General features: G+C 36.4%; 1 protein-coding gene across 2 annotated transcripts in view; it reads left to right on the forward strand.

The window, feature by feature from the left end:
• Window positions 1-26,697, forward strand: part of VPS41 (VPS41 subunit of HOPS complex) — a 115,963-nt gene extending 89,266 nt beyond the window's left edge. For both annotated transcript variants that reach the window (XM_082754220.1, XM_082754219.1), the window contains exons 18-29: window positions 188-315; window positions 1,147-1,291; window positions 2,575-2,616; window positions 2,768-2,818; window positions 4,024-4,161; window positions 7,043-7,097; window positions 8,288-8,428; window positions 9,896-10,032; window positions 16,611-16,710; window positions 17,519-17,563; window positions 17,882-17,961; window positions 19,455-26,697. In XM_082754220.1, coding sequence (XP_082610346.1) covers window positions 188-315; window positions 1,147-1,291; window positions 2,575-2,616; window positions 2,768-2,818; window positions 4,024-4,161; window positions 7,043-7,097; window positions 8,288-8,428; window positions 9,896-10,032; window positions 16,611-16,710; window positions 17,519-17,563; window positions 17,882-17,961; window positions 19,455-19,535 — 1,143 coding nt within the window. In that variant the 3' untranslated portion in view covers window positions 19,536-26,697. The remainder of the gene's footprint in view (window positions 1-187; window positions 316-1,146; window positions 1,292-2,574; window positions 2,617-2,767; window positions 2,819-4,023; window positions 4,162-7,042; window positions 7,098-8,287; window positions 8,429-9,895; window positions 10,033-16,610; window positions 16,711-17,518; window positions 17,564-17,881; window positions 17,962-19,454) is intronic.
• The last annotated feature ends 915 nt before the right edge of the window (window positions 26,698-27,612 follow it).

Consider the following 27,612-nt stretch of genomic DNA (forward strand, 5'->3'; position numbering starts at 1 on the left):
CAGCTTCATGAATCTTGATAACATTGCCCTAAGAAGGAAAATCTGTGCTCTACACTGTGCAGGTCTCTGGGCACGTAAAAGTTGCTTAGAGGTGAAGCACAGCAGGTATCATCTCAGAGGCTTTGATGTTTTGAAATGTTCCTTAGGCAGTTCTTTCTGTTTCTGTTACAATCTCTTATACTTTTAGGGGTTTGCAACACTGATAAAAGAGTGGCCTGGAGATCTCTACAACAACACAATCATAGTTCAAGCTGTAGTAGATCACCTGAAGAAAGATCCACAGAACAGGACTTTGCTAAGAACACTTGCAGAACTGTGAGTACAATTTCAAACTCCTATTACAAAAAGTAAGCTTGAGATAGTATACTGTAGGTTATAAATAACCTAACTCTCTTAACAGAAATACTTGCTTTTCTGCAGTTTTGCAGTGTATGAAGGCAAAGAGTTGCATATGAGATCGCTTTTGCTACTTTTCTTCCAAAACAAATAGCATACTTCATTGTGCTGTCAGAGGAAGCCTCTTTTGTGAGGCGTGTGTTTCAGAATTATCCACGGGAAAATAAACAGTTGTTTTTTTCCCTCTTTTTCAAAAGTAGTATATGAAGTTTGCTGCATGGCTGGAAATATGTGACTGAAAAATGTGTTAAAACTGGTATGGTTTTAGGCTACTTCTTCCAAGGATAAGTTCTTCATTTTTCTCAGCCACAGTCTTATATTAAGTTCTTTCCATACTGCCTCTTTGAAGAAAGCAAACCTACTACTGTCTGTTCCTCTGTTAAAGCCCATCCCAAAGTTTTAAGAGAATAATGTTTTCTTAGCTCTGAAGTGACTTCCAGTTAGCTTCCAAAAATAGAAAATTTAATGTTTTGTGTAGCTTCCCCTGTGGTTTGAAAACAGAGGATAGTGAAAACTCAGAGAACCACATAACAGCCACATATTTGTGTTCTGTTCTGTAAACAGAATTGAAAATAACATTGCCCAGTGTTAGTTCCCCATCAACAAAAGTGAATCATGGCAACTATTCAAACATTCCTCAAATTAAGCAGCATCCCAATAAGTTTCACATCCTAGGGTATATTTATTTTTTCCCCTCGGGTAATTTTCCTACAATTAGATCAAGTAAATTATAACATTGCTTTTTATCAGGTATACTTATGACCAGCGCTATGGCAGAGCCCTAGAAATTTACCTAACTCTGAGACACAAAGATGTCTTCCAGTTGATCCACAAGCACAATCTCTTCAGTTCCATCAGAGATAAAATTGTTCTGCTCATGGATTTTGATTCAGAGGTACGGTGATTTTAATGATTTTATATTCACTTTCAGCTAGAGATATTTTAACAGATGAAAAATAAATGAGCTAAAGATACTGCTGAGGCAGGAAGTGTGTTTGCTATGTTTGTATACTTTCTGAGATAAGGAGATGTTTGCCTAGACTAATTGACCTAAGGATGAAATTTTATTTTGTATTTCCATACAAATTATTGTTCACAGTGAGAAGAGTGCTGTATCTGAGATTGTTGTGATTCTCAGGTAGACTTTCATGATATTCTTTCTGCGTTTTTGATCAAATAATACTATTAATGAGCCACAGAAAGTAAACAGTTAATTTATTGTGAGGCAGACTTTAAATGTACTTTCCACTTTTCTTTCATTGCAATTGATTAATCTACCTCTCAAACGTTGCAAGATTATTGAGTTAAATCCCCCAAATCAAGAAGTATGCATATTGTATTGAATTCATCCTTCTTTCTTCCCATCTGGCTAAAACCTCAGCAAATGAGCTTTAGTGGAAAAGTGTGAGCTTTGGGGAAAGAACCTATAGGGTCCTTGGGGAAACAATCTGCATATGATCCTTGGGAGAAGACCCAGTAGATTGCTATTACAGTGCAGCTCTTGTTGCAGCACTGGGACTATACCAAAGATGACCATCTCTGGTATGCTCCTTGTAAACTATGTATGACAAATACTGTATAGTTCTTTTTTTAATAAATTAAGGAAAAAAAAAAAAAAAGTTGTATCACAGGCATCTGTGATTTTTTTCTTTTTAATGTGAAGCAAATTTTGCTTTTAAGAGGAAGCAGAAAAGGAACCCTGGTGGCCACTCTGCTTTACATGATCATGTTTGTTTGTGTTGCTGTGTCAGTGTACAGGTAGGCTGGAGGAATCTAGTTGTGAGGCAAGTTATGCTGTGTGTTTCCTATGTGGTCGTCACCCTAAAATCCCCTTTTGCAATGGGGTAAATAGTATTTGTACAGCATTTGCCAGTAGGCTTCTGTGACCCATGATTCAATAGGCATACTTTACCTGCAATGTGAGTGTATAGAATTGATTGGTGATAATGTGGAAACTTAGGAGAGGTGTTCTGGAAGAACATGCGATGTGTTTACCTGTAGTGCTCTGCTGTCAGAGAGTGCTGATGTTATGCAAACTACTCTCTGAATTAATGCTGTTGGAAAGAGTAGGTCTGCAGTGTCCTTTGGATACCAAGAAGTGAACAAGTATAATACTGTATCAAAAGTGAGAAATTGTGCAAACTTATTCCATAACGGGGTTTTCTTTCTTTACTTTAGAAAGCAGTAGACATGCTTTTGGACAATGAAGATAAAATTTCCGTAAGTATAACAAGTTCATGGCATGGTAATTCCAGTGCTTGCTTGCCTTTTCCGTCTTGCTTTCAGTCCAGTGAATGCAATGTTCTTCACAAGTTTGCTGATCTCTTGGTTTTCATTTGGTTTTTTTTTTTTTTTTTTTTTTTTTTTTCAGATCGACAGAGTTGTTGAAGAGTTAGAAAACAGACCCGAACTACAGCATGTGGTACCTGAACTACAGCATTTCTATATTCTGCTAGTTTCACTTTGAGCTGAATATGATCTTTGCAGGATACATCTTTTATAGATACACTGTCAGTGTGCATGTGACACTGAAATTGCATATATAATCCACTTTTTACCATGTCAATAGCATTTTGGCAGTAGTAAAATAATCTTAAAGTGATTAATTTGTGAGAACTTGATAACATACTGCTTACTACTTAACATCGTCTGGGGTATTCCTTATTCACGTTGTGGATGCTTGTCTTCTCTGGTCAATTACTTCTTGTTTGCATCCTTCTTCTTCCCCTACACTAAAACGGCATTGGATGGTGGTTGCAACTCTGAAGAGCATTTTGCTGTTCCAAGCAGTAAACTGCTTGTCTTTCTAGAGCACTAACTTCCATACACTTCAGGATTGTTCTGGTTCGTGCAGAATTACGATATCACAGGAAGCTCCACATTGCTATTCCAACAGCACCAGTTGGAATGTGCTGTCAGTGGAATGCGTAACGTGTAACTGCAGTCTTGGGCTCTATTAGGGAGGGAAGTTTAACTTGCTGCTGTGTGCTGGCTGGGGTTCAGTGCATCGATCTGCTAGAGAGCGTGGGTTTATATTTTAGAGATCTGATTATAGCAAACAGCTTTATGAAGTGTGCAGCCTGCAGCCCAAGTGCTTTACAAAGACTGGCCGTCAGTTTATGGAGAAAGTGTATTAGTTTCAAAGTGTGAGCCTGCTTCCCTTTGGGTAAAAGGAACCATCCAGATTATTCTTATGACTTGTTTGTGCTCATCAAGAGAGAAGGAGCTTTGCCTCACTATTTACAGTATGAGTACTTCAGTTAAAATATTTCATAATCTTTGCTTATCCATAATGGCCAAACATATCTATATAACCAAAATGTTTTGTATGACATATTTCTCCAAAGTTTTCTATTAAATTCAAAATTCAGTAGTTTTCTTGAAAGTTAAAGACATTTACTCGAGTGTTGCTGAAAACCTATTTAACAGAGTTGGTTTACAGAGACTGCTGTGATGAGGGTACTTCAGAAAAATGTAAAATTAGTCTTCTGAATCGGTATTTAATCTCTGTGCATTTTAGTATGTACTATTATATTCCTGAGGAAATTTGGATGACATTTTTATACAGCAGAGTCCAAATAATGTTATAAGAGTTTTTAGTTCCAATTCTTTTTTTCTTATTCCTAGTATTTGCACAAGCTTTTCAAAAGAGATCACCATAAAGGACAACGATATCATGAGAAACAGATCAGTCTTTATGCTGAATACGATCGTCCAAATTTACTACCATTTCTCAGAGACAGCACACACTGTCCACTAGAGAAGGTAAGCCCCCCAAGATGTAAAAACAAGTCTTTCATTTTTATGTCATTTGTAGTCTGGTAAATTTGTAAATGTGTCTGGTACTGCCCTCTACTGCCAAAAGGAGGAATCCCTTGAATTTGTGATCACCTGCAGAAGTGATGCACCCACAGCTGGCTGATAGCTGAGACCTCTTAGCTCAGAAGGCAGAAATTGTGGTTATTTTTAATGCAAAATTCCCAGATTTGCACTTGTTGCATACCTAAAGCATATCCATGCATCAGTACCTGACCTGATTAAACAGTGGGTTGTGGTTGCAAGAAATCAAGGCTTGTTTTGAAGAACCTAAAGCTACTCAGTGTCAGATCTTGAAAAATGAATAACTGTAACTGGACTTTGTGTTCTAAAGTCCTAAGTTGCTTTCCAGTAGTTTACACAATGTAACAGTCACTAAACTATCAGAGCAAAAAGTGTTTTGGCATTGTACTTCTGCTAGTAGACTTGGAATTTTACAAAGTATGGTGTTGCCACCTTCTTTAACCTTTTTATGTTTTCCCCTCCGTGATCTTTCTCATCAGACAAAAGCTAAACAAACTGATGATGGTCATATTTCGACTGTGTGTTTTTTGTTTTTGTTTGTTTTGTTTGTTTTGTTTTTGTTCTTGGTTTTTTGTTTTGTTTTGTTTTGTTTTTTACCCTTCTAGTATTAAGGTGAGCAGAATGGAAATTTGAGTTTTCCTCTTCAGTTGGGTCATTCTTTTATTATTTGTGGTTTTGCTGTTAAGCTCTGCTCTGCTCAGCCATTCTGAAATGTTTCCTCTCTGTGTGCAATATAATGATGATACCAGTGGAATAGTTTAAATGTAGTATCAAATATTGCATTTTACATGGTTAACACTCTAAACAGAACCAGTAGCATTCTTAGCACTTTCTCTTATTTTGCTTGCTTTTTGTAAACTGTCAGTCGTCTTTTCTGCAATAGGAACACTGGAAAATACTGTGTTATCCTTGCAGCCTTGGTCTTTGAAAATATCCAAAAGCCTAGGTTGTCTCAGTGATCTTTCTAGACAATGAGCCTGAGAGGTTTCCAGCTAGAGACTTTTGTCAGTGATGCTTGCTTTTTTAACAGTGATTCTCTCTAGCTTTTGTCTACCGTATAATTTGCATAATCATGGTTTTATGTATCAAAACTTACCTGCACTAATTTTTCTTTTTGATGCAAACTAATTTTAGTTATTCCAGATCCAATCACCTATATTCAGTGATGGGTGATACAGAAAAGTGTAGTGCATAAATGAAGATAGCACACGATATTAGAAAAAGAGTTACTTTAACCTTATGTTAAAACATGAATATGTTTCAGTAAGAAAGAAGCTAAGGAAGAGAGGAAGGATACCAACAAAGTACAAATCTTAACTGAATTTACTTTTGCTGATAATCTATAATTATACTTCTTACCCTATATATCATATAATAATGCTTTTTGCCACATACAAATCTTTGCTCCAAGGAAATAAAAGGGGAAAAATTATTTTCCAGGTGCCCATATCTTCAATTCCTGTTAAGCAGATTCCAGCGCTGTGTAAAAATTGACAAAAGAAAAAAAAAAAAAAAAAAGAATAAAAAAAAACACTTTATAATGAACAAATTCACACTTACTGTTGTCATAAATAAATGATAAACCACGCAAAAATAAATCATTGTTGTTCTATAAAAGTAAGTCACTGTTATTCAAGTTTAGTTTAGCAACTGTTTTATAAAACAAACTGAAAGAGAAGTATGGTTGTTCCCTATTTTCCTCTAGAGGGAGCATGACAGTCAGTAAATGTGCAGCTCCTGGAAATACTGAATACCTGATACTTCGTACTTTAACCTCTAAGCGGAGAGAAAAAAAGATTGTCAGATGTGTTTATAATATATTCATTACTAGTTATGGATAGCTACAAAGCCTCCAAAGTATCTAGTTGAGAAATCATTACCCCTGCTCTGAAGTTCATTGTGTGTTTCTTTAATTTGTGGAGTAACTCATCTGAAACAATTTGAGAATGGAAGGAAGAGTCAATTCCTACCTATATCTTCAGCTGTAGCTGTATCTTATCAACTTACATTTTTTATTTCCAAGTATAACTGTCTTTATTGGTGAACGTTTGTAGCAACGCCATCAATCTTGAGTTTGCTTTCTGCTACAAGATTGGAAACAGACATGGCATCATTTATAGCATATCCAGCCCTTCAGTTACTAAAAACTCTTTGGTAATCAGTTTGGTAATTTTAGTAATTGTGGTTTTGGTCAACTATGCACAAGTTTTGTAACTGCTCATGGCATTGGCTCGGACGTCTTTAAACCAAATTTACAATAAATGCTTTCATTCTTGGATTAGATTGTTTTTTGTTTTGTTGTCTTTGAGGTTGTTCACAAAAAAATTTGAGGTTTCTCTCCCCAAGCCATTCTGGTTACCCTGTGGGTATGTACAGATCTACATTCATTGTGTTAACAATGAATGTCAAGTAGACCTCCATCACTAGAAACCTCATAAGTCCACCTGCAGGAAAAAAGTCTTGCCAGTAGATAACCTTAATGCTTTTGGATTAGCCAACTTCTGGAAGCAGAAAGAAGTTGCCAGTAGATTTAAAGCTAGGGATTGACAAAATCCAGACTCAAATGCGCATCCTGTCTCCAGACTTATTTTAGAGAAAAATCAAAAAATGCTATGGAGTTTCTCCTTTTAATTAATGCCAGAGGACCTGACAGTACTTATTAAGGGAGCTCTATTCCTGTCAAAATGAGTAATGCAACTTCATGGAAAAGTATCCTTTAGTCTCTTGTAGCATTGATGATCAATAAAATATCATGTTACATGGTTCCCTGTTTTCTCTTTCCCTCCTCCCTTCTCTTAAATTCAAGGCTCTAGAGATCTGCCAACAGAGGAACTTTGTAGAAGAGACAGTCTATCTTCTGAGTAAGTAACTTTTGCTGTGATAAAATATAACATGCATTTAATCTTGTTATAAAGTTTAACCTGTGAAAATATGTGAGGTATTGTCTACGGTCATTTAACTTGCTTTCCCAAAGACAAAGCTGGTATATAGTCAATAGAACCAGATAACATGCTTTAGAAAATAAAACAAAGCACTGGATTATTTGTATGATGTCTTACATTCATGTATTGTGTTATTGTGTTTCTGGTTTGTTGTTTTTCTGTTTGTTTGTTTTTTTGTTGCTCTTTTTGTGTTTTTTGTTTGTTTGTTTGTTTTGAAGTTTTGTGTTGGTGTGTTCTGGAGAGAAAGGTTATGGGGGCAGGAATTGTTTATTTTTGTGATGATCTGCAAGATCATCAGTAAAGTAATCCTATCTGTTTGAAGGGAGGGGACAAATAAAACAGATGTTTTGCTCTGTATGCATCTCAGAAGCTTAGTATTATCTTTCGCTGAGGTGGAAGATTTGCTTATGTTGCTTTTTTTGTGTTTTGTTGGTTTTTTTTTTTTTTTTTTTTTTTTTAATAAAGTTAAACTGTTTAAATTTAAATTTAGATTGTTAGCTTCCTCAGCAGGACAAGGTATCTGCATCTAAATGGGAGACATTGTATGACTCTAAGATTTTTATGTGTTAGTCACAAAAAGAATGGAAAACATTTATTATTGACATAATCAATTTTTGTTTAAATAAGAAAGTTCTGTGGACCATTTGAAAACAGAGTAGGATTTACTTAAAGAACAGTTCAGAGTTTATACTACTGCTTCCTCTTTCTGTCATTTTTCATGGGTGTAGGCTGCACTATACTTAGGGCAAGTTAAGTGTGTCCATGGAGGCTCTTAACAGGGGGTAACTCATGTTAGAGTTTACATGCACACATACACACGCACACTCGACCTTATATCAGATGTTGCTGACATTTAGAACCCCTGATATCCTTAAGAAAGTCTCTGGGTCCCAGCCCAGCAAAGTATTTGAGCCCATGTTCAGGTTATACTGACTGCTCTGGGATTAGCATACCTTTCGTCAAATTAGATTAGATTAGGTCTTGAATTCATCTGAGGCAACTTCACACTTACAAAATTTGTATGGAAAGAGCACTACAAGCTTCTTAAGTGCTTATCAATGCTTAGTACTTTAGGATTTATAATCTCTTTACTTATTCTATTCTTCTAGGTAGAATGGGCAATAGCCGCAGTGCCTTGAAGATGATAATGGAAGAACTGCAAGATGTAGATAAAGCTATTGAATTTGCCAAGGAACAAGATGATGGAGAACTTTGGGAAGATCTAATTTTATATTCTATTGACAAACCACGTAAGCAGAATAGTTTCTTAGCAGCCTTGCATTTGTATTTTTTGTGAAATGCTATTGCAGGTAAAGGATTGAATTATCCACACGTGTTAACAAAGGTGTTTATGGATAGCCAGGGAGGTGTTTTGGTTTGTGGAGCATGCCATAGCTGTCCTGGGCACAAAAATGTCCAGTAAGGCAGCATGTAGGCATGCTACAGAATGAGTACTTAGGGATTTAACACTTGACTAAGCTCTGCATAGTTATGTCCTTACATCAAGTTAAGGAGAGAATGGTGCTTTTAATTTGGCAGTATATGAAGCTTTATTTTTAGACACGTTCAAAACATAGTCAGCAGGCTTGATGAGGATGTTGTGTAGTCTGTTTATTACAGCTGCTTCCCTTTGAAATTCTGAAAATGAAGAGCGTACACCTGTCTGCCCCTCAATAAAATAACTATGTTGTTTTGTTTCGGTGGTGCAAAGATAAGATCTGCAATAACAAGAGTATTTTTGCTCTTCATGATATGGATGTCTACTCTACTTTAAAGTTCAGATGGAATCAGAATCTGTCAGAATCTCCTAAACAGCAATCAGTTTTGTTTAGGAGGGAGATTCAGAATTCTTATGACTGGGAAAATAGAAAACTGTTTTAACTATCCTGCTAGTTTTACAACCTCTTCTGGTGCTTTAAATTAAGACTGTGAAATCTCTGTTGGGATCTCTTTATCTAAAGGATCGCATGTCTTATAGAATTAATATCAGAATAAATATCTTTTCATCACTTGACCACTAATTCTGACAAGCAACAGCGAACAAAATCTGTTATTCCTTTAGAATAATAGCCTCTCGTGGCACAGCTTTGTGGCATTCCCACACATACTGTCATCGGTTACCAGGGAGAAGAGACCAGCACCTCCCTCTCCACTTCTGCTGCTCAGAAAGTTGTAGCAAGCAATAAGGTTGCCTCTTAGTCTGTTTTGAAGTTCATCCTTCCAGTGTTCCATTTAGCCAGTTGCACTTCAAAAAATTAGACTTTTGCATCACACTTTTCACTGCTGAGAAACACGTTCCCTAGGAGTTAGGTTAAATACTTACAAATATGTTTTTTAACCCTGTAATTAAGTATGGAATATTCAAATAATGAAGTTAATTTTCTGTTTACACAAGTGCCATTTTTATTGAATTGAAATGTGTTATTTAGTCGTGTTTTTGATGACTTGAGCTGGATACTCTAGTATCTCTTTTCCAGATAGCCTAGGAGTTCTGTGAATTGCCAAACTCTTGTGTCTTCCTCTTCCCCAAAGGCCTATTTTCAAGTGAATAAAACTGCAAGAAAGATGTAAAGGCTATATAAAAGAGGCTTAATGCTATCTCTCAGTATAGAACTATCATAGAAACAATCAAAGCCTCTAGCTGTCACTGAAACATCCTTTGATCAAGTGTTTGCCTGGATTTTTATCTTAATTTACTTGTATCTTGGTTTTCACAGCTTTTATTACTGGTTTGTTGAACAATATTGGAACACATGTTGATCCCATTCTTTTGATCCACCGCATTAAGGAAGGCATGGAGATTCCTAATTTGAGAGACTCTCTAGTGAAAATTCTTCAGGATTACAACTTGCAGGTAAATGTTGCATTCTTACTGTGATAATCATTTTCAAAAAGACAAAAAAAAAAAAAGAAAAGAAAAGAAAAGAAAAAAAAAAACACTTCGCTACCGAGTAGCATGATAAATGGTTATCCTGAAGGCTTGTTCATTTTGTTCGGACGTCTGCCATTACCAATGTGAGTTGGTATGAAACTTTGACAGAAGGGGTAGGAATTAGTCAGAATGAATACTCTTTTCTCTAGATAGCTTCTGGCTCTTCTAAATCTCTTATACTGTTATAAGCCTTGTGGGTAAGTAGAAATGTTGAAACCTTGGATGATATAGGTATTTCTTTTAGATCATGACTTTGAGTATTTCAAAGAAGCATTTTAAGTGTCTTGTTCCCCTACACATCTGTAATGTGCAAGGAGGTACTCCGGATAGACAGGTACACGTCTGTATGTACTGCATGTTGTAGCATTATTTACAGGTTTTTCATTGACTTCATTAGATACTACTATTCTTCCAAAACAATGCTAAATTACATTCTGCGTTTAAACAGTTGCATGTTAATCTTGTTGCTGTCAGTACCCTGCTGCTTGCAGTGCTGATGCCACTGTTGCTGCATTCTGTGGAAATCAAAATGGAACATTTTGTACGTCTGCACACAGTGATTTTGCCTATATGTGGAGTATGTTGGTGGCTTCATACAAGACTAATGAAGTTGGTGACATTTTGGGGAGGAAAGAATCTTTTTTATCTACAGATAGCTTTTAACAAAATTACTTTGGGATTAAAAGGATCTATTTAACCTCTAGAGCAGTATCTAAAATTATTTGCTCTTAGCATTGAAACGCTTTATGGATTTTAAGTTAAATTCATTTTAAAGTAGATTTGGATAGCTCTGGGGCTAAAATTTATACCTCTTAGGAGTAATAGAAATCAGGGAAGCTTAAAGTAAATTGTGCTTGGCTTGCTTGTACAATAGCAAAACAATATAGCAAAAAAAAAAAAAAAAAAGAGAAGGAAGGAAATTAAAGTGACTATTTTTCTTTACAGAAATTAAAGCTATAGCTTAAAATAAGACTGCTCCTGAAGTGTTACAGGAATGTAAAGTGCACCGTTACAAACAGATGGTGTGTCTACACTGAAATTTAAAGATGCAATCGCAGCTCTTGAACATGCTCACCTAAGTATCTTTATGTTGGCAAGCTCAGTTTTTGATAGCAGAACCATTTTTGCATTAAGCATGTGCTTCATGATACGGCTAGACCTTCATATAAATGTCTTAAGCAGCCTTTCCTAGCAGAGGGCAATTCCACCCTCACTTCATCATTACTACTGCTGCCTCATTAGCTGTTTCAAAGCTAGTCTTTGGTGTGTTGGCATGATGCCTGGTCACACCTCTTTGCATCATGTTTTGTAGGTTCCTGCTGTGGAATGTATGTCCTCTATTCTGGCCTGAGACAACTCCTTTCAAATTCCTGATTTGTATTACCTAATGTACCAGCCACTTCAAACTTGTATAGTGATCCAAATTTTTTTGGTTAGGACTTTGTGTGATTTCATCTCTTCAGATCACCAGTTTTGTACATGCGCGAGTCTCATCTTTCCCATTTTCAAAGGCAAAAAGGAAAATCTTGTGCCAAGAACCACAAAGCAGGAGAATAAGTGAAGTTAGAACCCATTGCTTGGTTTGCAAGTCACTGCCAAATGTGAAAACTGTGCTGATCTTGTCATAACATCAGCTCCCAAAAGGTATTGCAGCTGTGCCTTTCTATTATTTAATTGTGACCTCCTTTTGCAAGCCCTGGTAAGATTGTTTTATGCAAAACTGTACTTACGCAAGTATTCAGGTACAAATTTCCTATTATGCTCCTAAATTTCTGTAGCAGTAAACATTTCATTAGATGTGATTTGAAATGTAGGTATGAGCTAAAAGCAGTGCTTTAGACAGACTTTCTCCCTTTGAAAACAATTATTTACATGACAACAAAATTAAGTGAATCAAATTGAATGGCTGCCAAATCATGCCATATGTAGCTTGCACTGTGCATTAGCAAATCCAGTAAGGAAGTCTAGTAATGCAATAAAATTTGTTGTAACTTCTTTTTTAATCCGGCATCTTCCCTGAATAATGTAAGTTTTTATTAAAGTTAGTATATTGCAGATTGATCAGTTCAGTTTAACATTTTATCGCCCATTAGAGGAACTGCTGCAACTGTTTTATGTAGGTATTCTAATATTACTTCCCCTCCACCCCAGTTTTAAAATCTAAAATCAATTCATTTAGATTCATTACCTCTAGGTTTTATGGATTAGCCATTTTACTCAAATGTTTACTCAAATGATACCTACCGTAAGTTCACCTCAGCTCTAAAGTAATGTGGATAACTTACACCTGTGTGAAGGAGCTAATGTTTGCTGCCAAACAAACATGGCACTAAGATAGGATTAGGTATTCTATCGGATAAAAATAAGATGCTAATCATGTGAGACTTTGATCTTAGACCATAAGTTCAAATAAGTATCACTAATTTACTTCTGCTGTGGAGCTACAGCTCTGCTTTACAAGTAGGGGTCTATCAGCTACCTTATTATTTTTATCAGAATGCCCATTTTTATTTTCCCATTTCAGGAAATGCAGTTTTGCACAACCTAAAGCTGAGCATAGGCCTGAGTATTTTCCTAAACAGTGTCAGACTTAAGCACTTCATTCAAGTGTTTTTCTGAACTGGGAATAAAACTACAGATAGTTATTGTCTTTATTTCCCCTTCCCTTCCTAAGGATCATTTTTTATGTTTTCTATTTGTCATCTTCAAAGTTAATGTATTAAAACAACAACAGATAATTGGGTGCCACTGATATTTTATAGTGATTAAGTTTACTGACTGCTGAAACAATAGCAATTTTAGTGTTCTTGTACAGTAACATTGACAAAGTTATGAAGACATAGTAAAAACAAAGTTACAGTTGTCTGCATTTCAACAGGAGTAGTTACTAAGAGTAGTCTAAAACTTTTTTTTTTATTTAACTCCTGCAATCTAGTTCTTCAGTGCCATAAATTTGTAGATAAAATAGGCCATGGACTACTTCCTTTTAATTTATAAACTTCAGAAGATATGTTCTCTTAAGTAGGGATATGCATAATTAGTAGAAATAACATGTACCTAGTTCATTTTTTTAACAGTCAACATTTCCAACATAACTAAATACCATTCAAATCTCTGACAGGCTAACTGTATTGAGCCAAGACATATTGATATCCTGGCAAAAGCTTAATACTTTTCATCTTTATTGTTTGCATTTAAAAGGGCTTTCAAAGGCAAAGAATCAAAACTTAGATATCTCCGTACAATTGAAAAGTTGTCAAGATAAAGTTGTGGTTTTAAGAACTGACTTTTGTATTTCATATATCATATATATCAGAACGCCAGCCAGCTGTATTGTCTTTTTTATCCAACAGTCCTTAAATTCTTTAAATCTGCAAGTTCGTTTTTCCTACTGAAAGTCAGGATTCAGTCAGAATCATTTTTTTTTTACAGTCTTCTGGAGTCAAACTCTATTTAACTGGACCTCCTATATAAGAACACCTTCACTGGGGGAAAAAATAAAACAAAATTACAAAAAAAAAAAAAAAAAAGGTTTTGAGACTCAATAAGTTATAATACTCTTCGTCAACAGTGAAATATTTGAATGTGGGAGGAATGCTTTCTCCTGGGATATCCAACTTGTCTTCAGTCTGTAATGTGTAAACTCTTGTCAAAAGGCATTTCGTAGACACAGATTTTTAGTCTGGTGCCTGTTTTTCTATTTCACATTCCAAGGTATCATTAGTAAGAACAGGTCAGGATCTGCTGATAGTGATTTAGGCTTCTAAATGAGGGATGGACAGCCAGCTTCATGCTCTTGCAGCCCAAAGCTCTGCAGTTTGAAGACCATCCTGAAAATGCAGGTAGTTTGCTACTTGCTTTTAAGTAAGCATGGTATTTGCCTGTTTTGAGCCCCTTGAATGAAATGGATGCATACAGCTTAGGCTTGATCAGCACCAAAAGATATCATTGTTCTGGTGTAATCTACTTTCCACACTTAGTGATGGTACTTTTCTTAGACTCATACATGTCCTCTGTTCCCATTAGGACTTCACCAGTACAATTATTTTTTAAAGATCCCTTAGCCAACAGAGTGAGGTCAGTATTGCTTTTATGTGAAAATTGTAGCAAAATTGATGTTTACTAGGATTTCTGTGGAAAGCAAAAATTCTTTTTTTTTTTTTCTCAATGAAACTAGTGCTATTGGTTTTGTTTTATTTTTCTATATACATCATTTTTGGACAGAAATTAATCAGTATTACAGTGATTTAGTCGTAACAAAGAGTTTCTCTCTCTAATGTGTAGTCAATCTTTGTATTTGCCTTTATTATTCACTTCTCTGGGAATTAAATTGGAAAGGAATATGAAACTGTTCCTGTGTTCAAGTCTCTGCTATCTGATCTCACAGTGGTTTTAACTTAGCAATTAGGAATCTGGGAAACTTTCTTAAAGTAAATCATGTAATCATGCTCCAGGTCTGTAGTTTCTATAGTTGCTCTATCACACTTCTCTCTCACAGAGAAGGCTGATATAAGAAGTCCCTTATCTGTACACTGGTGTGTTAGCCGTAACTCTGTTACATTTTCTGAATTTATAAAATAAGAATCTTTTCAGCTTCTGTCTATACCTGAGTGAAATATGCAAAAAGCTTGTATTGTTGGAAGAGATGCAAACACCTCCCTCATTTCAGAACAATATGCCTAATTTCTGAACCTTTTTTGACAATTTTTAGAAAAAGACTTCAAAATATGTAGGTATTCTAATATTACTTCCCCTCCACCCCAGTTTTAAAATATAAAATCAATTCATAGGTTTTATGGATTAGCCATTTTACTCAAATGTTATTAGTTTAAACATGGATTAAACCTGCAGTAACTCTCTGATGTATAACTGGGGCTGTCCATCCATAATTCTTCCATTCGTATCATTCATGTCTGTCCATTCACAACAGAGGTTATGAACTAACAGACATCATTGATAATCTGATGAACACTGATTGAAAGAGCATCTGGAAAAGCTGTTAGGCTGTTCTGAATACAAATAAGCTGCTGTTCAGACACCTCGGAGGCACTAGGGGGCAGATGGCAGCTTGCGCAGTGGGATGCCTGCTTCTTGGTCATAATGACTAAAAATAACACACTTTTGATTGGTTTGTGACGCATTTTGGAAGCAATTAAGTAATTGTCCTTGAGAAACTTGGGTTTGGTTGAGAGCTAAGCTGAATCAAGGCCTGAATGTATTTCTTGTGCTTCAGGTATACCCTTCTGCATACTGCAATGGTTTCCTTTAAAGATAATATTAGACATATGTAAATCAGGACTTTCTAAATTTTCATGGCTTGTGGTTTTCATTCTGCAGTAGCACCTTCTCTAGCATAGCCAGAAAATCAGATTCTTTACCTCAATAAATGATTTGGTTGCAGATGTTTTCATTAATTTAGTGAAGTAATATATCCACTTAAAACCTCTTCATTCTCTAGCCTTAACATATTGTCCTAATTGTGTTTATGGTCCTATGCTTTTTTAAGGGTAAAATATTTCATTTTCATAATACTTTTTTCCAAAGTCTCCTGTAGTACAAATAATCAGGAGAAACAGATGAACTGTTTATAACACTTTATGACACTTTATAACACTTTTTAACACCTCTTTATAACACTTTTTTTTTTTTTTTTAGATTTGCTCAGATTAAAATTGATTGTGAACCTTTTTGAAAACATTTTTCAGAACAATTACAGTCTTGGAAAACAAATTTCCAAACATCAATTTAGTATGTGGTGGATGGAAGAAAACTTTCACAAGTTTTAATTTGGGTTTGTCATATTTTCATGAACTTTCCTTACTATGCATTGGGAAATAATGCTCTATATAATTTTGATGCCCTTTTTGTGTTTCACAACATTGACAGACAATGACATGTCAATCTAATGTAAAATACTGAATAAGTTTAAAAAAAAAAAAAAAAAAAAAAAGGAATTTAAGACTTTTGCTAAGGAGGAACAAACTCCAGATCTTACATTAATTGCTTGGGCTTTTTTAATATGGTTGACTAAATGACACCTCAGTAGGAAATACAGATGAACAAAATATATTTGGAATTACTGTTTTTTGGAAAGGTTTTATGTTTAGTAAATGCCTTTCCTAAGGTAAGTAGGGAAGGTTTGGGTGGAGAAAGTTTTGAAGTGGTTTAGAGACCATTCCTGAGGGACAATGTAAAAAAACGTCTCTCAGTTTTATTTTCTTAAGAGCAGTTCACTGGAAGACTGTCGTAATTTACAACAGTAGTATGTTTGCAAAGGATTTTATATTTATTTAAATGTGTTTTTTTCATTGAAATAGAGGTGGTCATAGCAGGAGGTTCCTCTTTTCCTCCTTTCCTTTTTGCCTCCACTGCTAAAGATATAATTGCTTGAACATTTCTTGTGCTTTCTATAACAGCAAAACCCCATAGGTGACTTGCCAAAGTAGTTGCTATGCCCATCTACTCAATAACTGCTGTATTTTGTGTTCTTTGCACAATAGATCTTGCTGCGGGAAGGTTGCAAGAAGATACTTGTTGCCGACTCTCTTTCTTTGTTGAAGAAAATGCATCGAACTCAAATGAAGGGTGTTCTAGTGGATGGTGGGTACAGAAGAAACGTGGTGACTTTCAAGGTTTTCAAGTCTTTTACTTGGTTTATAAACCTAAGCCACATGACAGTCCATTTGGAAGCTGACAGAAATGCCTGAGTATTATACCTTATTTGTAGAGTGCAGTAGGGTGCTAGCTGCTTTCCCTTTCACAAAGAAAGCACTTGTATTGCAAAAACAGGACCCAGCATGCAGCTTTTCACTTTCTTAGTCTCAGCATAGCCAGTAATACATTGTGTCCTGAAGTCTGTAACAATGGAAAATGCTGTTCAGTGCCAAAACAGTCAGGTAATAATAAGCTGCAACAAGATAGTTTTTAGAAATAGTTGAAAATGTTTTACAGGGTGCTAATTGTGTACGCAAAAAGTTCTGTGATTCATGCAAGATGTGTGTTAATGCCATGAGGCAAAAGCTTACAGAAACACAGAAGACCGGAGCTTCTGCTAGAAAGCACTGCAGAGAAGTCAGGAACCCATCTTGTGCTGCTTTTTTTTTTTGGAGTTTGCCTTGTGCCTCTACAGCCCTGTTATTAGTCTAGCTCCTGCACTTCTGCCTGCACCAAAATCATAGGAATGAAACATTTTAATAGAAATACTGCTTTAGTACTGCTATTTAATTTTTAATAATCTGTGGTAGGTATCTTAAGGAAATACTTTAAGATCAAGATCCATTTCTGTAATAGCAATATATTAATGCCCGCTTTATTAAAAGGAGAAAAAAAAAGTAAACATGGAGTATGTTAATAAAGTTGTTACAAATGTATACAATTTATTTATTTATTTATTTATTTTTTTCCCCAGAAGAGAATATCTGTGAGTCATGCCTTTCTCCAATACTTCCTTCAGGTAGGATGCTTTTCTGGAAGAGTAAGAAACCCATCTATTTTTATATTCGAAGAGGAGCTACTGTTTGCTGTTATTCATAGAAACGTGTAATACTCTTCCCTTGGTAATCACTGTGTAAATTTCAGTCTCCTGTGCAAACCTTGCTGTTGAATTCCAGTGTGGGAATAGAGTGTAATTTGAACATTTTTGTTGTAGTAATGTAGACATGACTTGATGTATACACCGTGTGTATAATGGAATGGGGGTGTGTACAGCTACAGTCACTGAATTCTTTGTTTCATTGTCCTCTTGTAATGGATTTACTTTTCTTTTTCCCAGATGCATCCAAGTCCTTCAATGTGGTAGTGTTCCACTGCAGACACATGTTTCACAAAGAGTGTCTCCCAGTATCTAACACAGTAAGGAACTAGCTTACTATCTCTGTCACCTTTGCCAAAGACAAAAGGACAAATCATATCTCCTTTTCTCATTTGTGGAGAAGGGCATGGCTCTATCAGGAATTATAATACAATTACAGTAATTATTTATGATGGTACGTTATAATAGAATGTGAATAGGGAAAAGATGTGTTGGGCCACTGCAACCCATGTGCAATTTAAGTATGTGCAATTTAAAAAGAAATTACTGCTGTTTGAGAAGTACATTATCAATTTCTTCAGTCTGAATGGGCAACACAACTTTGAGTCATACAGAAAATATGACATGGTTGAATTTTTATTAGTTCTTTTCTATTGCAACAGCTTAAGTATGTTTAATTAAAGAAAAGAATAAGATATTTTTTCAGGTGATTTTTATTATATGATCCCGATCCCAATTTGTGTTTCAGAAAGCAAATATTTAAATATCTTTGCAATTATTTTTATGCTTAGAATGTTTTTCTTCAGTAGGGAAATATTTTTTTTTCCAATGAAAACAAAGTAATTTCTAGATATAACCATGTTGGAATTTAGAAATGAAAGCATCAGAATAGTACTAAAATCAAAAAGGAAATGGGATTTAAGATTTGCTGATTCTGTTTCTCTCTGAAAATGAGCATCTATTTAAGTCACTTTGAGTCACCACAAAGTGACCAAGCAGAGTGCTTATAGCCATAGCTTGTATACTTAAATTGTTATTATAACTTTAATGAATATTAGATAGCTTGCACAAGAAAGCCCACCAACTATTATCTATTCAAATAATATTTACCACAAATGCGACTATCTCACAAATAATCTAAAATTTATCTAGCAATCACAGTAGGCTGAGACAGGGATGGGACTGGGTAACTCATCAAATGTGATTTTTTAAATGTGACATATTACATAGTATTTATTTTACATATTAATATAAAGGTATCTGTCCATATCTGAAACAAATTCGCCACTGCTACAGTATTTCTTGGCCTTAGACAGCCAGTTGTGTTACTGATACTTGGTTACTGGTGATGTAGGAAAAGGAAAGTAGTACATGCATAAAGCATCACAGAGGGCTAAACGCAGCAGTAAAAATGAGCGCTTATTTGATAGTAAATGGAAAGGTGTTCAGGTGTGACTGTGACTAAGACAACCAGTGGTCAGTGGAGCCAACTAAGTGACTTAGTCTCTTCTTCATCTATGAAGATAATTAGCGACATCTTGAGTCTGTATTTTTCATCTTTGTTGTGGAGAGAATTTGACTTACTCGCCTGGATAGTGGTGGTAATACAAGTGGCATGAGTGGTGTACGGCCCTCTGACTCCAAAACAACCTGTTTTGCCATGCTCCACTACGTCACCTTCCTAAATCTATCCATTAGTAGTATTTGTAGGGAACAGCCTGACAGTGAATAGTGATACTGGGACAAACATTGGCAATTTTCATTCATCTTCCCACATTCTCTAAGAGGCTCTTGATTTCTTTTTTGTTTCCAGGTATCTTCTGTCCAGTTCTGCAACATATGCAGTGCCAAACACCGAGGACCAGGAAGTGCAATCCTGGAGATGAAGAAATAGCAGTCCCCTTGTTCTACATGCCAGTCTGTGACACCAAATCTGTTAGGACCATGCAGAGCTACTGTAGTTTTTGTTTAGTTGTCACTTCTGTATATAATTCTGAATGTGATTTAAAACTGGTTTCTTTAAGTTATCCTGCTTACCAAGTACTTTCTGGAAAGAGGAGATGTGAAAATCTTTACTTAGGAACTCCTTGTTCTATAGTTCATATTCACTGTTCCTCTGCTCAGCTTGTTCATTACTTGACTCTGGAACAGAAAAAGGAAATAAAAAGGGGGAAAAAAAGTTTGGAGATTTGTGTTTGGTATCAGTTAAAGTGCTTCACATATTGGAAACATATCATGGTCATGTAAAGAAAGATGAATCACTGTGAATTCAGCTCACCAAACTACTGTAATCCAGATTTACTCTATTAGTGAACTGTTTAACTTCGGTGAGACCCATGAGGAGTCTTACTGCTTTCCATGGAGCTGCTTCAGGACTTGAAGGACTTGCTGACTGTGTACTGAATCATATATTAAATTAACAAACTTGTTAATTGTTAATTCCATGCATTGAGAACGTACCCTTTTTGCATGGCAACACATTCATTTTGTTATAAACTGGTTATTTACTCAGTCTTCACAGTGCAGTAGTTTATGCAGTTATGTTTTTCTAGTATTAAACCCATCCAGAGACTTTATATTTTAATGTCAGCAGTAGGTCTTTACACTTATAAAGTAAGTGTAAATGTAGTATATGACTTCATTTAAATACAGAAAAAAATGCGACCTTTCAAAAATGAGATATCCAAGATTTTCTTTTGTCCTTAGGAGCTCAAAAGAGGTAAGTTAAATAAGTCTCTTTGGATATGAACAAAAACACATTTATTTTTAATTTCATCATCCAAAAGAAGTGATTTTTCAGAGTACATTATCACAGAATGTAATCTCTTCATAATGTTCTCTGATGAAATTAAGTAACACAAACATCCCTGTGAAAAGTTATTTTCAGAACTCCAAATATTTTTCCTCCATTTAGTCACTGAAGTTTGAAAGTAAACGTACATTGCTTCACCAACTAGTTGTGGAGTTTAAACAAGTAGTTAATATCTGAAGTTTTGAAAGAACACTGTAGTGATACTGCAGTGTATCTGTAAAACTGGAAAACATAATACCTCTAAGTTCTTCCATACCTTATTAGCATGTAGGTACACCTTAATCTATATTAAAAAAAAAATAAAAAAGGATTTCTAGTTTATGTAAATTCACAATACTCTCTTGCTATCCTCCAGGCAGTTGGCTGAGCTTCTCTACCAATCTGATGTGTGATTTTGTCCACAATGTGGTTTTGTATAGTACCAGGCTACAATTTTAAGTGTATTATAAATGCTGTAACTTTGCATAGTTACATATGACAGAACTATCGGTAAAAGGATAGATCCCTCAAAACATAGCAATAATATTGTATGGTGATAATACAAATTGCTGAAGGGAAAACAAAAAATGGTGCAGGTTATTTGTGGACGAGCAATAGATGAAGTAATGGAAGGTTAGGAACTTGGTAGTACAGAGCATGGTCTGCAAACATCAAACTTCACCCACAAGAATTACTGCCTGGCTCTGTAGCCATTCATTTTCAGTGGCTAGTACACATTCTCAGGTATATTGTGCGCTTAACCCTTCTTTGCTATGCTGATCAGCAATGTTGCTTAGGTTCCTTGTAAACAAAATGGTCCAGTAAGCTCAAGGTCTGTTTCGTCATGATATTTGAGCTCTTGCATGCCAGTGAACAAGTTTAAAAACTTTTTTTAAAACCTTTTCCTCGGTAGCCGTAAGCAGCTTTTCCATGTTATACCCTAAGAATGAACTGTGCAGCACCATAAGCTGTCAGCTTACAGGAGGAAAGAAGTCAAATTGCTCTTGCGCAGTTATGCCACAAGGTGTTCTGTAGTTCACTTATGTGATAATTTAAAGCAAGTATGTTGTTTACTTCAGCTTGGCCTTAAATTCCCTGAAGCATTTGAGCAGTTGGTGACAGCTTGCCATCACTGGCAACCATGGTGCATTATACCCTGGCATATTCTTTGCATTATGCAAGTAATTTTAAATCAGTGTGTGAAAATCTAATCAGAATCTTCTCTGAATCCAAAGCTTCTTTCGTTTGGGCTTCAGGGACTACCCTTTTCATGTTCTTGAATTCCAAATCCCCTCTTTAAGCTTTCAGCAAGAAGCACATGTTCCTGACTTTGATTCACTTTTCTTCCTAAGAAACGTTCACATCATAGAAAAAGTCTGAGGCTGGAGTCTAAAATATTCAGCTACCCAAGAGCTTTTCTTTTCGAGAACAGTTCTGCCTAATAAGTAGCTGTAAAGTTGCATAGCCCTTCAGGAAAGCACAGAACAGTACCTACCCAGTTTCACCAGAGCTTATTTAATAGGTCGATCCATTTATCACAGTGCTTGTGCTTCAAACTGAGGTAAACCTAAGGTAAATTTAACGAGGGATTTTTGTTTTTTTCTTCACTGATCCATTCCATTCTGTATGATTTCTTCAGCTGTAACCAATTGTAGCTGCAAGGATATGTGATGGGCCAAGTAGGAATGTATTTGTCTGCCATATCAATGAGACAAAAGTCATAATGAGTCTTAGGATTATTTATTTTTAAATCAAAACAATTGTTTGAAACCCACAATAGGCGTGTGTGATAGGTTTGGTGTCAATATTAGGCCACACTGAAATTTTGTCAGTCCCAGGTGAGGAGTGGCTGTTGTTCTCTCTTTGGGGTTTTATTGGGTGTTCTTTTATGGCTGACAGTGTCTGAAAGGGGACAGGGACAACCTCTGCAGATCTTTTGGGACTTACTGACGTTGAAAAGCATGATTGGTTTTTGCATCTCCTCCTACAGCTGTGTTTGCAGGCTGGAAGCTATGTCTCAGTGGGCTTGAAGCAGCTCCTGAAACATCGATGTATTGAATCAGCTGTGCTTGGTGCGTGGGCAGGAACCTGCTGTCCCGCATTACACGTGTCAGTGGGTCAGTTAATCCTTCGAGGAGTCATGCCACATACAAGGTATGTCCATGTGTCCTCCAGCTGCATCTGACAGGCACGCTCCTCCGGGGAACCTGAAGGCAAGGGCTCTCCTGTGCAGGAACAGGAATAAGTTGTTAGGTCTCTGACAGATGCTTAATGCTTTGTAGGGCTGGGGAGCTGAGCGTTTCAGGCAAGTTTTACCACTGAATTTAGTAGGAGTAGTGTTTCACCACAGAACTGGAGTATATGGAGGGTGCTTAGCTGTACAGCAGCAGCAGCAGGACATGTTCCTACAGCTATTGCTTCGCAGCAACTCTGGTGTCACATCAAAAACTGCTGGTTTTGTAGCTGCCATTTCTGGCCTCCCTAGGCTTTTCTATTCCACACTCAAAATTAAAGGCATATATGGTCCTTGGGTAACTGTGCTTTTTGTATGCCTTAGGTTAGGTAGACCCTTCAGGTTTTAACCTTATGCACAACTATGTCAGTATGCAAGAGGGAAGTCACGTGCTGCTCTTTTGGCTAAGTGACAAAAGGACAGAAGTTGGACAGGTTAACCTGGACTGCTAAGGGCAGCGGCTTAGTGCTGAGGCACAGGAATGAAGGAATTGTCTTGTGTTACAGAGTCAGAGCAACACAGAATGGGTTGTTTCTGTTTTTAGATCCGCATCATGTTTCTAGTTGAAAAACCTATTTGAAATTCATGGACAGTTGCTGCTACTGGCTTGACTACAGAATCAAGTCAAGTACTACTATAAAGCAAAGAAAATTTCCATTTGTCTGCAATGTTTTGTAACTAGTGTTTTTAGTAGGAAATCGTTGCAACATCTTTTTCTAAATTTTGGCTGATAGGTGGGTAGTCACTGTCAATACTCTGTATAGACTGCACAGGCTGGCTTATCAAGTTTTCATCTTTGGAACTTTATTCACTTTCCATTTTAAAGTTAATGGTTATTGAGCTAGAGTCTTCCCATTTCTGATCTGATTTAGCATTCAAGTTTTACGTGTCTCGGTCACCTTGGAAAATACAGTGTCATCTTGGCAGGTTGGTTGGATCAGTCCTTGCATGTGTCATTTGATAGTAGTTTGAAAAGAACTTGCAAGAAAGTTCTTACCTAATGCTGAATGAGGGCCTTTATCTGAGGAAAGGCTCAGTGAGAAGACTTTTCTCTTTCCTGTTGTGGGGTGCACTTTTGACTTCATATCCATGCATCATTACTTTTACCTGTGTTTACAAATACTAGATACAACATCATTCTCTAGAACTTCTCCCCCAAACAGGTTTTCACCAAATACTAGTTTTAAATCAATTGCTGTACTCTCAAAACAATTTAAACAAAACTTCTAAGTAAAGAGTCATTCCCACATCTAGGGAGTAACTCTGTAATTACCTACTTTGGGGACTGAATTTTTACTCCACTGTGCCATGAAAGATTGATTTTGTCTTGGCATTAGAGAAATCCCTAGATGATCCTTTTCTCCAAGACAACACATGCTTTCTTTTACTATAATCAAATATTAAATTATGCTGAAAAGAGGATATCTGAAGTGTCTGAGGTATCAAACACACAGGAAAGCAGAATGTATGAGAAGTTCTAAGAGAAGGCAGTGAGTCATGGTGGAAACAACCTAAATTTAGTCTTAAATTTAATTTCAGGGGGATCATAATAAGCTTTTGCAACAGAGGAGGTCTTAGAGACCTTTATGTGTTCAGGCTGAGACTTTCCCCCAGGAGCTTGCAATCTGAATGGACAAGGTGCCAGTGGCTTCTGCTGCTGAGTTGTGTTCATGAGGAGTTGTGGTGCTGCAGCACAACATAAACAGTTGTGATGGGCTTTTTTTAAAAATCAGATTAAGGGGAAATGTTTTTAGAAATGAGCGACCATCCACATAAAATGCCATGCCTTGCACACAGTAAAGAAGTAGCACTGAAAGGTGAAGGTGGCAATAGTGTTTTTACTCTGCAGGATCTGTTGAACAGGAGCTCTTCGCACATGCTAGCACAAGCATCACTGAAGCATGTTACAGGGTCCATCACCAGCTATTAAGAGTCCTCATCTGGAATTTCTGCAAAGTAATGGAGATCTTTAGTTAAACAGAGTGGAGTTAATTGACCCCTGGAGTACACCACTAGCGACTTGCCTCCATCTGGACTTTGTGCTGCCGATCACGACCCTCTGGGCCTAGCTGTTCAGCCAGTTTTCAGTCTACCTGAAGACTTAATCAACTTCTACTTCATCAGCTTAACCTATGAGTATGTTACAGTAGATAGCCTCAAAAGCCTTGCTAAAGTCAAGATAAACAGTATTTTCTGTTTTCCACTCATCTACCAAGCTAGTTACCTCATTGTGGAAGGCAGTAAGTTTTGTAAAGCATGATTTTCCCTTTGTAAATCCATGCTGACTGTTCCTGATCACCTTCTTCACCTTCATGTGTCTAGAAATGATTTCCATAATTCATTGCTCCACTCAGGGACTGAGGTATGTTGATGAGCCTGCAGTTCCCCAGATTCTATGTTTTGCCCTTCCTACAGATGATGGTATCCCAGAGGATCAGTTAAAATAAAGACTAGGGCCTTGAAAAGTGACATTTGCTTTCTTCCAGCCTTCAGTTACCTCTTCTGATTGTCATGACTGTTAAAAGATAATCAAGAGTGATTTCTTCATGCTGAAGGCTTGTGCTTGGGCATTTTATAACACTGCAGCCCAGTCCAGAGATGAAAACAGTATAAATAACCACTGGGTTAGATCAGGATTCCCAAGGAAAGAGCAGATGTTCCTAAGCACCTGCACTTGGCAGAAATGTTATTCAGTCTTTACAATCTTTATCCACTGAAACAGTGCCAGCTTACTTAGCCTTGGTAAAAACACAGTGCATTTGAGCATGTTTCTGGCAACAGATCTTCCTTTTCTGCCTTTTTCCTCCACAGGAAGCTGCTGCTCTTGTCTTGCTCACTCACATAGCCAACAACTGCGCTTGCAGCTCTCGCTGACTGGGAATTGCAGTGGAAATCCTCTCTTCCTCCATTTTTTGTACCAAGGAACTGTGCCAGGCTGGTCTGTAGATGCGCATCTTTGTATAAACACTTTGTATGTGGTAGAAAGAGGAAAAAAATGGCAGGCACTTTTTTGGAGGAGGGAGGAAGAAAATTTGTTCCTTTAGCAGGATAGCTATAGAGGTTTAGGTACTTATTTCACTTAAAAAACAGTTGTTTTGGTAAGCTATGCATAAAGCAGGGTGTAACACATATGCTAGGGGTCAGAGATCAGAGGTGATGAGCTGAGGGCAGTCATCAGCATATACAAAATCCTCTGCAGCTGTTTTAGAGGTTAATGAAAGTTCTGCTTTTATAGAGTGCTTTTATTCACTGATGCTCTCTTTGGTTTACTTCTCATGATAGGACCCGCTCACCTTTAAAAGACTGAAAAAAAGGCAGCCTGGATGTGCGTTCTCCTTCTTGCTAGTTTGTATTATGAATGAACGCCATAAAATTGATTTGATCTGGAGCTTTTCTTTTTGAGCAGGTTTTGATAGTCTGTAACTGCACAGATGCATGTAGTACAAAATTATTTTAATAGTAGAGCTTCATGGTCATCTATAGGATTCATGGCAGAAGAGGTTTATGAGTGTCATTTACCGTTCTAGGAAGCAGTGAAAAACACTTTAATTAATAATGTGTACTTCCAAAACCACATTAAAACAAAATTATAAACACATTTAAAGAGGTTATACCTTCAGCTGCTCCTGTGAAATATGACTATATTGATGGTTATAGTTGTTTTTACACGCTTGTTTCCGTATGCTGCATTGCAGTGTTATACTGGAAAGGCAAATGCTCTTGGATCTGAAGAATGAAAATTAGTTTTGTTGCACAGTGAGGTTAGGTAAAGAAATTAAATCATCAGGCTTTCTTAAGGAGATTTTGCTGGATATTGAATCCTTCCTCTCTCCTTTTGTGCTCTGCTGCAGCCTGTTCTTTCATGACTGCAACCAGATTTTATGTTGAATTGAATCTAACTATGTCCCTGAATGGGCTGCCTTACTATTCATGCAGTGGCAAGAGAAATGAGATGATTTTATGTATTTTGCTGGGGTTGAATCCCAGCAAATAAAAATTCAAACTGGCCACAGATTTCTAGTATGATGTTGTGCTTATCATTTAATTCTGGTCTAAAGCAAATTTCTTTTTGAGGGGAGGAACCAACACTTTTTTTTTTTTTTTTTTTGACCATTGTGATTGTGGATGCATTGTCTCAAGAGTATTCATAGTAACTGTTGTCAGCACATGATCATATAAGAGAAATAACCTAAAATGGGCTAAGAATATAAAACAGTTAAAAGATGAAATTAAAATCCTCATGGTAACACTTCTGAAATATTCCCAGTCACTGAAACATGAAACATAGAAAGGCAGAGTCCCAAAATATATTCAAGAAAATAGCATGGTGAAAGGGAATTTAAGGTTATAATGAAGTGGGTTCCACCTAAACCAGTATGAAACAAAGTTCCTGGAACTGAAATAAGTCAGAGGTGTTTTAAACCAAAGACTAACATGGAAGTTGGTTACTCTTTGCCCAGAAGACTCCAAATATAAAGTTACAAAAATTATATTTTCAATAAAGCAAAAAGATTTAAATATATTTGAGGAACCGTAAGAAGAAAAAATAACAAAAGGAAACCCCCAAACTTGTAATCAGGGCACATAAAATTCAAAGGAAAACATACTGTGTATCATAGAAATGCTGTTTGAAAGGGATCTCTGTAGTCAGGCTTTCATTTAAGGGTTTGCTGAGAAGAACGTGTTGCTAAGACACCTTGATACCGAGGTTCAAATTCTGTAAAAGAAGTATCAGAGAAAATCTTGAGGGAAAGACAGGCAATATATGTTTAGGAAAATATAGAATCAAAGGAGGGAGATAAATGAATACCATCAACAGGTAACACAGTCATTAATGATTTGAAATTTTATGTCTACATATAAAGCATAGTATTACTATGGTAGCATGGATAGTGAAGAGTCAAGGAGAACAGGAGGAGCAATAACAATGTCAGACTTCAGCCATTC

Source organism: Aythya marila (genome assembly GCF_965140915.1).
Source record: "Aythya marila genome assembly, chromosome: 2".
Taxonomy (NCBI): Eukaryota; Metazoa; Chordata; class Aves; order Anseriformes; family Anatidae; genus Aythya; species Aythya marila.